Source organism: Xiphophorus maculatus, chromosome 11 (assembly GCF_002775205.1).
Source record: "Xiphophorus maculatus strain JP 163 A chromosome 11, X_maculatus-5.0-male, whole genome shotgun sequence".
NCBI lineage: Eukaryota > Metazoa > Chordata > Actinopteri > Cyprinodontiformes > Poeciliidae > Xiphophorus > Xiphophorus maculatus.
The window spans coordinates 14,483,947-14,502,357 of record NC_036453.1 but is presented as its reverse complement, the minus strand read 5'-3'; the positions used below and the strand labels follow the sequence as shown (position 1 = coordinate 14,502,357).

Below are 18,411 nucleotides of genomic sequence, written 5' to 3'. Positions count from 1 at the left end.
AGATCTGCTGTTGTTGTATCAACCTTCCAGACCTCTCAGGTCTTCCGGATCTGGTCTGCTCTGCATCCCCAGAACCAGAACCAAACGAGGAGAAGCAGCTTTCAGCATCTATGCACCACAAAAACTGTAAACGGGGCAGAACCACGATTTCAATGTTTGAAGCTCCAGAACGTAGTAGGGAATGTTTTAGAGATGAAATGGCTCGAATCATCTGTGTTTTCATAAAACTGTCATACAGGGATGGAAAAGCACCTTCACTGACATGATCTCTGCCTCAACACATGATAAGCTCCTGGCCTTTCAGCACATAATTCATTCTCAGGGACTGCAGCAGAAATGTATCACACAGAGTAACAACAGAGATTTCCAAGTGCTGAAAAAACATCCAAGTGAACTTTTGTTTTTAGCGAGAGCAGCTTCGTGCTGCAGGAATCATGTGAGAGTCACACGCGGCTCTTTGACGGGTCCTGCGTCTTTTTTTTTCTTTTTCTAAAATTTGTGTTCAACAAATGTGATTCTGTGACAATACTAAAATTTCCCACAATTTTTGAAGGCAGCACCGACACAAGCAGTGTAAAGTGCATAATGTACAGGTGGTAATGTTCTGTTAAGCTACTGCTACCAGTCTGCAGTAGTTGAGTCGTTCTAGGAGGAGAGACTTTACCTGACAGATGAGAGCTGAATCATCTAGGATTTAAATTTGTTTCCATGACAACAGCTTTCCTTAACAGCTCTGTGAGTTTCTATTGGCTGCATGATTTCACCCTGTGCTGCATCCAAGCTCCAGATTGTGGCTCAGACATGGAAGTGAAGCTGAACAAGCTGCTGCTGCTGCACATAACAGTTGTATCCTGTTAACCTGAGTCAGAGTTTGTGCTGCAGGTTCTGGTGCTGCTCAGGGGGAAATAAATCAACATTGTGCGCACAGCAGAATGGCAGAGATTTTTCAACTGCAGGAAAAGACATGAGAAAAGTGAGAAAATTCAGAAATAAACAGACTCCCCTGAGAGTTTAAATTAATAACGCTATTTATTATGGTGCATCAGATCCGCTGTGTTTGAGATTTAATTTGTATTAATGCTTGAATATTAAATGTCTCCTTACGACTATAGAGCAAGTTTTTAAAGAGAACTAATATCCCTTTAATTTGATCTTCTTCTGTGCTCCAAGCCATACTTTACAACTTCTGCTTTTGTGGGATGTTTAGATTTCAACTCCAAATACCAGGGCTGTCCTTTAAGAGCTGAGGTCCAACAGCCGTATCCTGATTCATTCAGGATGTCTCACCTCCAGACACAAACCCTGCATCCAGACACATAGGCATCTGGTAGGACCTGTAGGAAATGCTGATTGGAGACTGAAGCTGGGTAATAAAATAATTACTTACATTTTTCTTCACAAATAAGTCACAAGGTGATGGTTGAAGGGCCCAGCCTCCTCCACCATGTGACCAAGACAACTGTCCTCATTGTCCAACCCTCTCCCAACCCTGACATATGAGTTTTGTTTTCCTCAGAAGTGAAACTGAAAAGGTGGAGGAGGGGCTCAGCGTTTGGTAGGGAGGTTTGTCTGAACTGGATTGGCCATCAGCTGCATCTTTCCTCAGTTTTCTCTGAGCTGGGAACACATAAGTAATCCTGCTGTGACTCAGACCTTGTTATCAAAGATTTGGGACTTATTTTAAACATTTGTTTTCCATTTGGTCCTTGGGTGTATTTGGCAGTCATCATTACAGTGGAGGGAAAAGCAACAGTCTGCAACTGAGGTATGAGAACAAAAATTCTGGGTTCAGGAGATTCGTTCCCCAGAATCTTGGTTATGAGGTCGGCAGCTCCTGTTGAAGTTCCTGATCTTGTTTCCTTGTTTAAGGAGAACAAGCTCAGATATTATACACTTCATACTTCAATTTTGAAATATGAAAAAGCTTTCCTATGAATTAGACATTTCTATTGTTTTCATTACTCTTAAGGAACAGGAAATACATGTTAGTCAAAATGTATTTCCTCGTACATTTAACTCGCCAGATTCTGTATAATCACAGACAGGAGCTTTATGATTTTAGCGGACATTTCCTAGAGCTAAGATCAGCAGGCAGAGCCTGACCAGAAAGGGTCCAAACCAAATACCAAAGTATTTGGTTTGGGCTTCTACTGCACGTTTGTAATAAGCCTGTAATAGATGTATGGCACAGAGAAAACTAAGCAAGAATGCAAGATATGAACATGTTAATCTACTTATTTAAATCTAAATAGAAAAAGAGGAAGCTCACCTGGTGAGCAAAGAAAGAAACTAAGGGGCAGAAGGTAATCAGGCTTTAACAAGCGCAGTTTATTAAACTTACATGTACTGAGCTCACAGAAAGAGTGAGAACTGAGCAGTGAAAGGAAAAAAATCTCAATGTTTCTCACCAGCTCTAATATGGTGCTGCTCTAAGAGCTGTGTGGTTATATTCAGCTATTCCTTACACTTATTCTTTAATAATCATGTATTGAAATATATGATTATTATATTTTGTTTTTTCTGCAGGCCAGAGCTGATTGACTCAGTGGGTTCTGTCTGAACTGGTGAAACTGGCCTGAAAAAGTAGATCCTGACATTCTTGATTCTGGGTTTTCATTCTATTCATCTCACGCTGCACCATAGAAAAAATGGATTTCCCTAATCAGCATTTGAAGTTGGAAGACCTAAAAATGCAACGTAGAGTTCCAAAAACCTACCTGCATAAAGAGAACATCCCAGAATATCCTAAACCAGAGTTGTACGTGAGTCGTCTGAAACATGAAACTTCAGGATCAGCGCTACGTGGGATCTGGAGCGATGGGGGCTTCAAGAACTCACATGGAAAATCCCTGATATGGTGGAGTCTGGCTGTGGGACCAGATGAGATAAATAACGCAGAGACGAGGCTCTGGGGGCGGGTGGCTCCTGAGCAGCAGAGCTTCCTGTGGAAGTTTGCCACGTCTCCAGCCTTCAAGGAGACGTCCAGGCTGGGCTCCTTCCGCTTCACCTTCCCCCTGCAGAAGGTGCTGACGGCCTACAGAGACCAGGTAACACCTCTCCTCTGGTCACACACCTCACTTTAACTATGAGACCCAGTCAATTTCCTCCACACTATTCCAGCCGCTCTCTGCTGTTTTGAGTTGGACCATCTCTGGGGCATTTCTGCACAGCCTCCATCTCATTTCCTGTCCCTGATCTTTGCACCTGTTCTTGTCTATCTTGGTTTATAACTTTTAGGTGTTGGCATAAATAAAAAATTAAGTTAATTTATATAAATGGTGAGTTCTATTAAAAATTGGTATTCCTTTCCACAGATTTGTTCTGGAGCTGATCCGGTCATGCGGGTTTTACGGACTGATTTGCATAAACAGGAAGTGGTTTATGCTATTCTGGTTCACAGTCCAAACTTAAATAAGAAGTTTTCAAAACACCCTCTACTGGAAGACGATCCAAACGCCATTTGTGTCTACAGAGATGGACGTTTCATCTGGAGGTCAGAGGCCATGTGTGAGACTCACTGGTAAGAACAAAGAAACCTTCTGCCTTGAAGTTTTACATTTAAAATCAGCCATTTTCTTTTTACCTCAACAATTTAGAAAATGCCTCACAAATAAAAAGCCAAAAGGAGTTCTTGCTGTTTTGTTATTGTACAAAAAAAGAATGAACATGTCACATCTAAAAATACTCAGTGCTTGTGCAAACAATTTTTTAATTTATTTAATTAAAATATGTTTATTTAGAGTCATTTGTGTCTTTTTGTAAACTCCTGACACGTAGAAGATGTAAATAAATTATCATTATAGCGTTTAATATCAGTTGAATCCATCCCCAGGACAGGGGGAAGAAAATGTGGAGAGTAAACACTAAAGGAGAATATACATCAATATGATAAAAAAAGTCACTAAAGGTTTTTTTTTTAAACAAATATAGAATGTGATCAAATATAATAATGTCAGCTGCTTTCAGTGCTGCGTTTTGTGGTAAGAAAAAGTTGGAGTTATGACAAAACTTTGTTTTATTTCAATCAATCAATCAATCAATTTTATTTATATAGCATCTTTCATGCTGGAAGCACATGTACAGGGGTGCTATTGGGAGATTGTTTTTCTGTTTGAACTGTCCAAGGTCGCCGCCTGCAAATTCCAGAGTGATGAAATAAACTGATATGAACTTCCCTCCCCTCTTTGTGAATATTAAAAGAAATGTAATCTCTTCACTCTCGGTTAGCGAGAGTCACAAATGGTCTTTTTATTCCTCTTTAATCATTGAATAAAATAATAATAATGAATTTTGATTCATTCTTGATTGTCTCAGTGTTTCACCTTAAATAGGATTGAACTATTTCCTTTAGAGCGTCCAGAGAGAACCCAGTCAGCAGAACATGCATATTCCACTAAGATTGGGATTCAAACCTTTTTGCTATACAAAACCAGTGGCACCCACTGATGTAGCCAGTTTAATTACTGTTTAGCTACCATAGGAAACACAAAGTGTGTATTGGTTAAGGATATGACTAACAGATGGAAGCAGGAAGTGACAACTTGACGCCAAATGACAAATCGACAAACTGTACTTTAGTTTTTGTCCATGATTTTCTTTCCTGATATTTTCACAGGTATGAATTTGATGAAGATCAGATGGAAGCCAGACGTGTGCGGTGTCACACGTTTTACGTTTGGGACCACGTTGCTTTGGCCCTGCATGTGGAGAATAAACAGGTACCCTCACTGACCAACCTGCTGACAGACTAGAATCAGTTCAGCTGCTGGTCTCTAAAAGGTTGGGCATCCCTGCCGTTCAGGGTTGGTTGTCACACATGACAACTGAAAAGCAAATGGGGAAAAAACCACTTTAGCTGACAGAATCAATCAGTGTAACTTGTTCTGCCCAAGGCTAAAAGTTAGGAATAGTTCTTAATAATTTAGTGATAAAAATGTAAATATTTATGTAATAATTCATGCTTAAAAAGATGGTCATTTAGTTAAAAAACTTCTACACAGTTAGTATTGGTTCATCTGTATTTTATTTGGTGAATTCTGGGGTCACAATGCATTATGGGTAGCAGAAGCAGTTGCAGTCAAGACGTTTTTACAGAAAACGTTTGCTTATCTATGTGCCAACTTCACCTCCTGTGTCTTAAATCTTTACTTCCACCTCCGAAAGCAAAGGCTTTTCACTCAACACTTTCATTGAGCTTTTCCAAATAATTGTACAGAATTGTAAGCTGTCAAGAAGACAGTAATAAAGGAGCGAGATGCTCGGTTTCCTGGCTCATGAAAAGTGAGTTTGGCTTGCTGTTGATCTGCTTTAACATACACAGTGTATTCAACACGTAGTGATATGTAAGTTTAAAAAAAAAGAAAACATTTTTACATATGTATTAAAACCTTTACCATGTCCCAACATGAGGCAGACAATCTGTGAAAAAAACATTGAGCTCCTCTTCCTCCTCCCTGTGTTCTGCATAATCACACAGCCAACACAGCCAGCCATGCTCTTTTTATTTACTAACAGGATTGTTTATTTTAATGCAGCCTGCATTAAAATAAATGCAGCCTGCATTAAAATAAAGCTGTTTATTTAATGCTTTAAGGCAGTGCTGTGAGGTTTAGTAGAGTTTCTGTATAATTTAGGCTGTTAACCTTATTGTTTTCAATCTATTAAATATTACTGATATCAGGCGTTTCAGGCGTTCCGTTTGACTGAATAGTTGCTGAATTGGGCCTGCAAGACTTTTTTTGTATGTTTTTGTATAAATTAAGGTGATTTTATACTTATTTTTGGCAGATGACATAGACATTAATTTTTATACTGAAATCAAAAAAATTAACAGCCAATCCATGTGATTGGTGATCGGGATCAGTATTGGCAGCAAAAAGCCTGACTGGAGCACGCCTAGTCAAAAGTACAGCTGACGTCATTCTTTCCTAGCTGACATTCATGTACAAAAGGAGTTGGATGAGACGAGGAATGAAAAACTGTCCTGTGCTCAATGCGAACAGAACCAAGGCCGCAGTACGACTGGGCCGGCCACTGCCAGGCTCTACGGTGCAGAAAGGCTTTCAGACTGATTTAAAACCAGACATGCCACGTTATGGACTGTCTCTGGAGGTTTTACAGCACCAGCAGGGAGACCAGTTAGGCTGTAGTCAGGGTGGGAGACAACCATAGGCTGAACCAGGAGCTGGTGGACTGTTGGTTAAGTTACAGTCCAACAAGCAACATGACCTAAATACAAAAGACTTGAGGTATTCAGTTATCTGTGGTTTTGTTGAAAAATAAACTATTCAGCTTTTCCTCATGTTCTGTAAGAAGCATCTTGTTGGGCTGCTTCCTTTTCATCAGGTGCTGGAGCTTGATTTTGATAAACCAGAAGATTTCCTCACGTACTGTGAGAAAGATGATGTGACATATCGTAAGGAATTTCAAAACCCTCGTGAAGCTAATGAATTGGTGGAGGAGTTGTGGCCAGATTGGGTGGGTCCTCTGGAGGTGGAGCGTCCGCTGCAGATGCATTACCCAGGTAAGACACGTATGAACTCTGCATCACTGACTTCATGCAACACAGCATCGATCTAACAGTTCCTCTCGTCTCTAGCCATCTTTTAGTTTTTAACAAAACATGCAAAACTCAGAAGCATTTCATTAGTTTTCTTCAGCAATTCAAAGCATTTATTTAGTCGTGATGAAGATGACCTGGTAAAATTGAAACTGACCATCAGAATGAGAACGGTCAGGCCTCTAAGAATCTTATTTGTTTGAAGACAGTATCAATAATTACGAGTTTCACTTGCAGGCAGTAAAGACCACTTCATAAAATGAAAAGATTATTAACTTCAGGAAGTGAATTAGAAATGATATATTAGAATTGTAAACAAGCATCCTCCACTGTGAAGAGAGATGTGTTCATTCAGTATCTGGAAGCGTGACCAACACGGACTAAAAGGGTTCTTTCATTTCCTCCGCTGCCATCGCTAAAACCCGATTCTCAACCAGCACAGAAGATCATCCTTTAAAACATCTCCTGTTCGCTGATTGGCCTGAGGAATCCATTTCAATGGGAGAAAGCGCAGACTGAGAACTGAAGGGAGATTAGCATAGGAAGGCGAACGCCTGGCTACATTGTACTGTTTACAGGTTTTCTCTTGAGACACATTTTGGTGTTGAGATAAACTAAAAAACGTTTTTAATAGGAAGATTTTCTTTCATAAAATGTGAAAAATATAAAATTCTTAGTTTTACACAGTTCTCTAAACAAAATTACAACCTGTGAACCTCTTTAGCTGTTGATTTGTTAAATTATCTTAATTCACACAATGATTACACACTTCGTAAAACTCAGCAAAGACGACAGTACTATTAATAGCAGCTGCTGTTAATAGTCAACCGTGTTTTATTAAATGATTTTATTACTTTCTGGTTCTAAAACTAAACAAATGTATGCCAGTGCACGAATGTAAATACTGATACTTTTAAACGATTAAGTCTGTTTTGAAAAATAAATTGTAGATCTCAATGAGGTTATTATCTGGTCAAATAAAGGTCATTGTTAATTTTTATGTGTTAACAAATGTTGAAATAGAAAAAGTAGAATTCTGAAAAATAAAAAGGAGGACTTTCCAAAATAGAAACAACATAATTTTTCATCCCTACTTTTAAGGTGTACTTAATAAAGAGGACAGTGAGTTTTCACATTCTCAAACACAATATAAAGTATTTTAACACAGACTGTATTAAAGGTGAAACCACAATCTAACACACTGTGTTGCAGTTACAGAACTCAAACTGGTTCTTACTGGGAGCTGTGGAGAGGAAACCACCTCCACTGGAAACGCCTTATGTGGGAGTGAAGCCTTTAATTTTTCAGGTAAGTGAGCTGAAATTAAACTCATGTCTTTAAAAATCCCCAACAAAATGATTTATCAAGAGAAACAGTAAAACTAGAATGAGGCAGGCAAACCTTTCCTATAAGGTTTGTCATAAATTTCTGAGAAAATTTTGTCATACTGGATCTGAATATTTGATGAAATGATGTAAAACCCAGAGGTTCAGCACCTGTTCTCTGCAAGAAGGAAACAAATCAGACTAATAAGGTTCTTAGCAAGAAACATTGAACCAACAAAACAAGTAAAAAATGAAAAGCTGGAAAAACGACAAATAACCACGAGCTGCAGCATGCATCCCCAGATCAACTTGTCTGAAACCTGAAATTAACAACCATCACCTGGTAGATTTCAGTGTTTCAGAAAGTTTAATTGAACTTTTGCATGTTTCTAACGAAGAATTTGAGGCTGGGTACAAAGACCTCCTGCCAAGCTTTAGATCGACTCCCTCTCTTGTGCCTCCCTGTCAATACCTCTTCTGGCGACTCGTGTAAACCGTGTGTGCGCACAAAAAAACCAGTGCAGTGCAACGTTTCACGCAGAAGTCATGTAAAAATGAATATGCATGAACGTTTTACCTGCTGTAAAAATGTGTGGCAACCAATCAAACCTTTTCAGTTGGCAGTAACTAACTACAAAGCACAAAACCTTCCTGAAATCAAGAAAAAATATATTTTTCTGTTTTTCTTTTCCCCTATAGTTTTATTTCTCCATTGTGTATTTATTTTATTAGCACCAAATCGCCCAATGCACTTAAAACTGCAGTGGAGTTTTGTGTTTTTTATAGAAGTGCACACGTTTGCTGGAAGAGGCCAAGTTTAATTTAGTTTTTATTTAATTTTGTAATGGCCCCTAAGTACGATTAAAGTGAGAAGAAAACAAAAAAAAAAAACATTTGCTTACCTCGTTCCCACCATTAGAGTGTTATTTGAATAAATGTATTTTCTGAACATATGGTACTGCTTTTTCATTATCAGCTGGAGTAAATAAATTGATGCTGCATTTTCTTGGGAAAATAAAAGGCTGGCTTGTACGTGGAAGGAGTTTGTGTTCACCATTAAATAAGACATTAGATGTTGTTTTTTCCGTGGCCTCCTTCTTTTGGCTTTGATCAAGCATTGTTATCAATTGAGAAAGTAACTCTTTCAAAAACACTCCATGCAACTAGAAGTGAAGGCTAGGCATGTCCCATCTGATTATGTGATCAGAAATCGGGTCTGATCACTTGGTGTCAGACTCGATTGGAATCAGGTATTACATCCTGATCAGGGATTGGATATATATGCATGTTTATTTATCCGGTGTTGATATCAATTTCTATACAGACCGGATCACATAACCAAATATCCAAATTAGGCAGTGCCGCCATCTAGCGACTTCTTCCGTTTTTTAAATGTATTTTTGAACTATTGGATCAGGACTATATATCAGCCAATACACAAAACCAAAGTATTCAGGGGAAGAAGACTGACTGGAATATCCTTAGTGGGAACATTTAAAGTCAGACTCAATGAAGAGATATTTAGCTTTAACAATATACAGCCCAGGACTTTTTTGGTGAAAATGTTACAAAGGATCGGCTAGAGCACAGGAGTGTTGTCTTGATTCCTTTGTGCATGTTTGAGAAATTCTTCAATCTCCCGTGGCAACCTTTCTGGGGTGCCTAAACACTTGCTAACACCAAGCTTCACCTGTTCCACAAAGTTCCTCCTTGGAGCTACAGTCCCCAGGTGAGCTTCCGCCTCACAGAGCAGCCCTTCTCCGTGACTGCACACGTTTGTTTAGTCTTATTTTATATTCTCCCACCCAGAACCTTTTCTGAGCTCAGTTCCCATTGTGAAAGTGTGATCATGTTTACCAATAATATCCTGTTACTCTTCTCACAGGATTCGATTCAGTTGAGATGAAAGTGGACAACTTGGTGGTTAAAATCATCAATACTCCAGAGTTCTCAGAATTCACCTCAAAAGAAGAGATAAAGAAAACTCTAGACGACATCAGACTCTCCGGCCCAGCTCTTCATGTCTACCTACTGGTCATCGGGCTGAAGAACATCAGTGCAAATCTGATCAGAAAGACTGTAGAGGACTTTGAACCAATATTTCAGAACAAGGCCTTAAGACGCACCATGATTCTTTTCACCCACCAGAACCAGACAGAACCAGACATCCAGGAAATGATGCAAGAGGTTCAGCAATTCCTGACTGAGAACGTAGGCAATAGATACCTTGTCTTCAACAACAGACTGGAGGACAGAGATCCTCAACAGGTCTCAAATCTCCTGAAAGAGGTGAAGGTGATTTTAGGGGGTGATTGAATGCTAGAATGTTTTATATATCATCACCTTCATTATGGAACACCTAACCTCACTAATCGTTAAAGAATAATGTTTTTCCTACAAACCCAACTCTCAGTCCAGGCTCAGCCTCTATCTCAGCTTCAGGGCTAAAGAGCTGCAGTGACTGAAATCACTGCAGATCAGACACCAATATATTATTTTTAATGTTTATGTTCATATATAAATATACATGTAAATTGAATAATAATTTAAGTGCAGCAGATCATAACTTTAAAGCAATCTGTTCACTATTTGAGGACTAGGGTGACGCTCATACTGCCCCACACAAGATGCTGCCCTGGGTGGTTTCCCAGGTTTTCTACATCAGAAACCGCCACTGCAAATAGCCAATTTTTAGTTAATAGAAAAATGACAACATATTTAGGGCACCATGTTCAACTAATCATAGGTATTTTTAACATATGCCTGGTTAATGAGAAAGTGCTGCCTCCCTACCAGAACCGTTTTCTGGAGCAAAGTTCTACCCTGGTGAATTCAGACAAACCAGAACCGAGCATGGTTCCTGTAGAAGAAACAAACTTATGGACGTTTGATAGGTATGACGTTTTAATCTTTGTCTCGGATCAGTGTCTTTCTTGGTGCTGTTCGGGTTTAATCTTCATTTAAAGACGGCCCAGAGACTCACAAACAATAATTTCTGAAAATGTTCCTCAGTCCTTGCAGTCAATAAATTTCTATATTTTACAGATCAATCACAGTTGTCTAAACTTGTCTTTTAATTTAAATCTGATCCTGAACTGTGCTGCTGCTCTTCTGTCCACTTATAAAAGCTATTTCTGTTAGCATTTTAATCTTTATATAAAAGAAGGAATCTTTAATTATCTAAAATATTTTAATCTTTTACTGATCATTAGGTAAAGTAATTTTACTTATATAGCACATTTTCAGCAACAAGGCAATTCAAAGTTTTACATAAATTATGTTTTACATAAATTAGAGGAAATACAAACAAAAGAAAAGGAAAAGAAAAACAAAAAATGGCCATTTATGAACTAATAGGAGTTTCTCTGGATAAACTAATAGAAAAGTAAAAGTATAAAACTACATATTGGTTCCTCACGTGTAAGAAGAATAAGTAGTCCATAATTTATAAACTAGTAGGGGCTTCTCTGGATTCTTGTTCTGATAAAACTGGATGGTATTTTCTAAGTTTGTTCAAGTTTAGCAAACTAACAGGAGTTTCTTTAGGTCTTGCTCCAATATTAAAAGTCTAATGCTAAATGCTGATCTAAAGTAGTTTATCTGGATAAACTAATAAGACTTTCTCTGGATTCTAAGTTTCTTCTAATTTCTGCTCTGGGTTGAGTGAAGTATAAGACAAAAATATTACTGTTACTAATTATTACTATTTTATGGCTTTAGGGTTTACATTAATTTCTGCTTTAATTTAGGGAATGAGGTTACACTGTACTTTTAATGTTTTATGAAGGGTTTATAATGAATATATCTGAGCTGTTGTCTATTTTTAGTGCAACAGTGTAACTTCAATGATTATGTGACTTTAATGTCTTATGTAACATTTTAAATGTAAAATATGTTTTAAATGGAACATTTTTCTGTTATGATCATTTGATGGTGGTATGTGGGATATAATAAATAAATCAAACAATTATGTTTTCCTTCATTAATTATGTGTAGAAACTGGTAGCAGCAGATTCAAACAGTTTTAGTATTTTCCCAGTTTGAGGAGTAAAGACTTATTTTTTTTAAACTTTCCCGCAGTGCTAAGAGACAGGGTCCCTGTGCGTGGTCCAGGAGAGCTGCACTGACCTCAGATGTGCTTTCACTGGATTTTTTTGTTTGTGTGGTTTTGGAAATTAACGGTCTGGTTGGATAACATTGGTTCTTGCAGTGACGTGCTGCAACCTCTAGATGTCCTCATTGCCTCTTGTTTCTAACTAAAGCGCCACTGCTGGTGTTTTCCAGGTAACTAGATTCCTCCTGATCACCTCCACCTGCCTCGCATTCACTTCAAGGTTACTTCTGCCATCTCATTTGAGTTTCCTGGGGTTTTCAGGGATTCCTGCGCTGGTTGATTTCTTTTGTGTTAATCATTATTAAACGTCAGTGATTATTTATGTTAACCCTTTCTAGAAATACTAGGTTTACAAGCAGATTTTTAAAAATGATTTTAGCGTCTCCACTTAAGGAGAAAGAGTGACGGTAACATCTGATGAGAATAAAGGAGTCCTCTGTGTGACTGCGACGTCTCCACAGTGTGTGTCTTACAGTGAAACAGAGTCAGTCTGTCTTCAGTTTTCTTCACTGTACACACGCTGCAGCCATCCCCAGTGATGTAGACATTAAAATCTGTGGCTTCATTTTTTATCTCAAACATACCCAACAATATTTTCTATTTACAAAAACCGAGAAAAACTAGGGGGAAAAAAATAATTATCAGCTCATATTCCTCAAAAACTAAAGTGTGATTTTAATAAAGATTCCATGTTTTAAATAGTTCGGCAGGTGGATAACATTAACCCTGTTAAATCCTCCAACTGTAGAATGATCTGAATTCTTTTGGAGACAAAAGTAAAATCATCATCGTTCTCAATTTGAGGCTACAAACATCGTCATCATCCGTCCAAACTGACACAAACGGACGCAGTGTGTGTCGCCCCTCCCTCAGTGACCCCCAAACCTCCGTCACAGAGTCTCACTGTTCGGTTCTCATCCAAACATGCAGCAAAAACACTCTTTGGTTGACAGGATGGCTGCAGCGTCACGTCCATCACCTCTGGCCTTCGTCACCTTCATCTTCATCCTGTCAGGTGAGACCTGCATGCACTGATGGTGCCCAGCAGAACCAACCCTCCACCGTAAATCAGGTTTTCTCTTTGTTTCGTTAACAACTTCATTGTTTTGAGTTTTGAGTATGTTGTTTCATCATTAGCTGCTTGTCCATTTGAATCTGCTTAAAGCTTTTATTGTCTCTGAGGATGTTTTCCACCTCTCTGCTGTGCTTGTCTATAACTTGTTTCATCGGTCATGTTTTAAATGTAGTATCTCGGCGGTTCAGCTAATTTGTGTTTCGGCAGACGCTTCATTGTTGTTCTCTGTATTTCCAGGATCTAAAGCATGGTATCATATAGATTGGTTGGGGCTCCTTTAGCATGAATTACTGCAGCAGTGCAGTCTTTACTCCATAGTAGCTTCAAAGGGAGAATAATGTATTCAGAAAGATGAACATAAATCACGGCTACGCAGACGGATAAACCAGACGTCTTTGGCTTTTCTTCCATTTAGGACTACAACCATGCTGGAAAATTTAGCTCTTTCCCATAATTAAAAATAAACCACAGGTCTGGATGACAAGAAGGCTACCAGAGACGTTAATCAGGTTTGATACTGTGGTATAAATATAACTGAACACCTGATAAAACCTTGAAACCTGAGAAACTGTCTGCTCTTGCATGTCTCCTTATCAAACAGGTGTGAAAACATAAAATCTGCTTTCTGATCTTTGTGTTCTTAAGGTGGGCCGCTGATGTCTGTGTCCTGTTTTAAAGTGACAGAAGGGGGCGTGGCCTCTCTGTCCTGTCAGTACTCCGTGAAGCGATTCGGTCTGAGTCGGGTCTGTTGGGGTCGAGGCTGCGGGACCTTCTGGTGCAACAACATCCTGGTGCAGACAGACGAGAACGGCGCCATCTCCAAGGTCTGCCGTCTTCCTTTGGTTCTCATTCCAGCTTCAGTCAGTTTAAACTGGCAGCAGTAAACGGCTCAGTCACACAGCAGGCAAATCCGACCCAAATCCGAATTTTCACAGCAGTGTGAATATCTCAATCCGGAATTTTCACCCCCAAAACAAATCTGATTTGTGCCACGATCATGCCTGGAACCAAACTGGATATGTTTCCAATAGTTTTCAAAATGACTGCAGTCAGAGCGGTCATGTCATTTTATGTCATTGACGTGAGACTTTTGTCACAATTCTGCACAACAGGGGAAACCAGACTTGGTAAATCTGGACATTAATTGCAGAAGCTACTGTCAATGCTGCACAAAAAGCCTTCTCCTATTAGCAAGGTTCCCACACCTGAAACGACACATTGACTTCTTGATATATCTAGAAGAATCTGTCAAGTCTACAAGTCTTAATTGTATTAAATGATAAACTTGAGCAGAATAAGTTTGCGGTTAACATAGTGAACTGTTAATTGCAGCCTGCGTCCGTGAGGTAGTGTCAGTGAAAATGATTGCGATGAAAATAACTGCCCCATTTAATCAATAGCAAGAAAGACCACCAAAAAAAACAACTGATTTCAGCAACAAAAAAATCTCAATTGAGAATCAAAACTTGCTGTGTTAATGGAGCCAAAATGTTTTTCAGAAAAAGTCCAACATAAACCTGTTTCTGGCTTTTTCTTCTTTTTCTTTGATACAAATCTGCAAACATTATCTTTCTGGTCAATAGGGAATAATTTGATCATTTGTAAATTGCCTTTTTTTTATTATAAAAACCTGAAATGTTTAAGCAGACAAAGAAATTTGATTTTAGGTTTTTTAATTTTACGATTATTCAGATTTATCTCAAACCTTTTTTTAAATCTAGTTAAATAGACACTTGCAAAATCCAGTTACATTTCTTCGGAGTTTGAAAGAATTAGTTTCATACTGATCATCATTATAAAACTTGTATTTAGAATAGAATAGAATTAAACTTTATTGTCATTGCACTGTCACAAGTACAAGCAACAAGATGTAGTTTACATCTATCCAGAAGTGCTCTACGAGATATAAATATTTATTTACAGATGTACAAGACTATGTATGTATGGACTATAAGGGGTTATAGCAAGAGATATAGATATTGTGTATAAATATAAATATGGGAGCTATATGCACAGATTATACAGAATATACAAGAATGTTAGGGAATGGATTATAGATAAATAATGGCAGATAAAATTTAAAAGATGTTCATAAATGTTCTGGTGCTGATTTATTTTACACACGAGTTAAAGTAGCAGCAACTGCAGATAGCTTAAAATCTGAGTAGTAGGAGAAAGCAGCAGAGGAAAGTGTCCTCCAAGAGCCTTCTAAGCCACCGCAACCTTTTTCCAACAGCTAATGATCTGAACCTGACCTTGACCCTTCAGGTGGACGGCAGATATCAGCTGACAGGGGACATCCTGGATGGACAGATGGACCTGGATATCCTGAATGTGCGGAGGACGGACAGCGGGCCGTACTGCTGCAGGGTCAACGTTGACGGCCTGTTTAACGACAAGAAGATGATCATGAACCTCAGAGTGGTCAAAGGTGAATCAATCACGAGTTCAGTTTAAACAGAACTGCAACAAAACATTTTTCAAGGGAAATCAGATGCTGAAGCTCATTGTTCATGTTTCTCTAGAGTATTAGCATCTTCCTCCTTCATCATGTAAATTTACTGAATAAAACAGGAGAAGGTTGGTCTGATTTAACTTCAGGCGGTGTGAAAATATATTTGTGTCTTTTTACACATTGTACATAAACATCCGATTTCAAGAGTATGTGGTCTGAGTCCCCATATACAAAAAGGTCCAACAGACTAAATACATCCAGACTAAATGAGACCTGCAAAGGCTTTTCCACTGATAAAATCTGATGGTAGCAGGAGAAATGGCTCCAGCTGCTAAAATCGGACACCTCCATTTTAGTTTCCATTTGGTGAAGAAGGTGGGAAACAAGACTCAGTGACTTCTTCAGAAGTTATCATGTCGTTTCCTCCAGTGGTTCTTGATGCAGCGCCCCCACAGTTGAGGAGGGGTACTGGTTGCTCAAAGGGTTGGTTAGTTTGTCTCAGCAGAGAGAAAGAGAACCACGGCAGCTGGAGATGGAGCAGATGCTGGGCTTCCCAAAGAAGACCTGCTAAGCCCGATGGTAGGGGCGCCAGGCTGGTTCATTAGCAGCACAAAATGTTTTTGTGTTAAAAAATGTCAAAGGTTACACAAACTTAGAGGTGCAAGAGGAGGCATCATAATTTAGAAATGTTAGCATGTGAAGTCAATGGGCAGGTCCAGCTCAATGCGGCAACTATAAACCTAGTGTAATCCGTTTTTACTGTCATTGTTACTGGTGTATAAAAAACCCTATTTAATAAACAGCCTGGTGGGGAGGCAAGTAAAGCCTGATCACCCGCCAGTCTTATAATACACTGAGGGAAACCCTGAATGTTGCAATTTTGGTCTCCAACTGAACAGAATCTATCAGGAGGGATGTCGGCCTTAAAAACATGTAAATGTCAAATCACAGCCAACTGGTTTTCAGTTTCATCGGACTACCTAACTTCAGGTTCAGTTAGTGTAGTGGGACCTCTTTCTTTGAACCCAGCTAACAGTGTCTTTCTCTCAGCTCCATCCACCAATCCTCCTCAAACAACCACAACCACGGTGATGACAACCAGCAGAGTCACAGAGGCAAGCGCCACTGAGGTCTCCACGGAGCCGACCACCACAGGTTAGTAGGTCCATGAGGACAGTGAGGCTGAAGCTCCTTCTCCTGTCTCTGGGTATCAACGTTGTCTTCCTCTGTCTCCTGCTAGTAAACTGGAAAACCCTGCTGTCGTCCCAGCTGGACCTGCTGAGGAGGAACTCCACGTTGCTGCGCTCTGACGCTATCGCTGTAAGGATCCTCACCATGTCTGCTTTAATACTATGCAGCTTTTTGTGACGTTCTGCTGAAGCTTTGGCATTCAGAGAACCCTGAAGGACGTACTGCTGATTTCTGGTCACTCTGGGTTCCGTCTGAAATTATTTCCAGAAACAGTAAAAGTGTTGCTCTATTGTGGAGCCTTAAAGGACAACAAACTGGGTTTTACAGACCAACCTCAGAGTGAACTGATTTGCCTACATGACTGACAGTCTTGTGTGTTTCAGGTGGAGGATCCTCTACCGTCCCTGTCTCTTCAGATCAATGCTCCTGTCCTCTCGCTCTCCCTCAGCGTTTTGCTGCTCGTTGCTGCAGTTTTCCTCTTCCTGGCCTTCAAACGTACGTCACAAAGCTTTGGTTCACGGGACTTCACTCTTATTTCTCTGAATTTTTTTTCTGAAAATGAATTGTTTGATTTCTGTCAGTCCCAAAGATGAGATAATTTATAGATTTTGGAAAGTCTGAACAGTGGAATATCATCAGCGTATAAATAACAGGAAATATTTGTATAACATTTCATGATTTGACATTAAGGGGAAACGTATATTAAGAAGAGAACGGGACAATACATCGTTAGGAAGTCAACTGTACTCCAGGTAGTTGTTTATTTTTCCTTCGGCTTTTGATGCAGGTAGGATCTACAGAGGCGGTTTAAAGACAGGATGGTGAGTGACCCGTCTACTAACTACTAACTTCTGGTTATTTCATTCTCTTGTGTTGTTCTGATTAGTCTTTAAAACACCAGAGGATCAGAGCTTATCCCGATGAAACACCCAAAGTCTCTGACCTACGCTGTGACCAGGTTTTCTTCTCTTCCCCCCCAGTTTGTCTTCAGACGAACCTCCTCACATCATCTACGAGATCCGCATGAGGAGACCAGTGCAGGAGAACATCTACACTCTGGACTAGAACATTTATGGCACAGAAACAAACGGCCTCTTCACAAAGACAGAACTATAAAAACGTCCGGATCCAGCCTGGGATTTTATGTTTTACTTCTAATGAGTCTGACTCTTTAACTGCGGCTTAAAGCAAAATCTGTCCATACGGGGGTAAAAGGATGATTTTGTTTTGAAAAAGTCTGTTTTCTTGGGTTGTAGATGTACAATGGAAAACATTGAAGATATGAGTGTATAATCAGGACTCAAACAGAATCATTCACACGGACCAGATATGCTGAATAAGAGCTGCAGTTTGCAGTTAACATGTTTTCAATTTTTGTGTTTTAAATGTTTTGTTCCTTCAGTATGATTTTACTGTTGGTAGAAAAAACAAGCAAGTTTCCGATGCTGTGTTTGCTGATTTCCGATAAAGCTCTGTGTTTGTTTCAGCATGTGAGACTGAGGCTGGAAGGATTATTCATAAAGTTTTAACCCCCCATGGACTTGTAGCTGCATTTCCATTGACCATAAAGTTGTACAAATTGCAGTTACAAAAATAAACTGGCTTAATGGAAACGCAGCAGTTTTGAAAAACTAATGTTTTTTGATAAAAACGTTTTTACGCTAGGATGAGGTGGTTTTTGGCTCTATTGAA

At 39.2% G+C, this 18,411-nt stretch overlaps 2 protein-coding genes across 2 annotated transcripts; both read left to right on the top strand.

The window, feature by feature from the left end:
• Positions 1-49: 49 nt before the first annotated feature.
• Positions 50-11,854, top strand: LOC111610120. The gene is made up of 7 exons (XM_023342688.1): positions 50-1,765; positions 2,527-3,047; positions 3,315-3,520; positions 4,616-4,718; positions 6,346-6,523; positions 7,772-7,867; positions 9,770-11,854. Exons 2-7 carry the CDS (start codon positions 2,649-2,651, stop codon positions 10,198-10,200), a joined length of 1,413 nt encoding a protein of 470 aa, XP_023198456.1. The 5' UTR covers positions 50-1,765; positions 2,527-2,648; the 3' UTR covers positions 10,201-11,854.
• A 1,069-nt stretch (positions 11,855-12,923) lies between these two features.
• On the top strand, positions 12,924-18,308 carry LOC102229700 (hepatitis A virus cellular receptor 1 homolog). The gene is made up of 8 exons (XM_023342697.1): positions 12,924-13,013; positions 13,719-13,897; positions 15,342-15,504; positions 16,579-16,683; positions 16,769-16,848; positions 17,103-17,214; positions 17,507-17,540; positions 17,700-18,308. The coding sequence occupies exons 1-8, from the start codon at positions 12,953-12,955 to the stop codon at positions 17,782-17,784; spliced, it is 819 nt and encodes a 272-aa protein (XP_023198465.1). The 5' UTR covers positions 12,924-12,952; the 3' UTR covers positions 17,785-18,308.
• Positions 18,309-18,411: the final 103 nt, after the last annotated feature.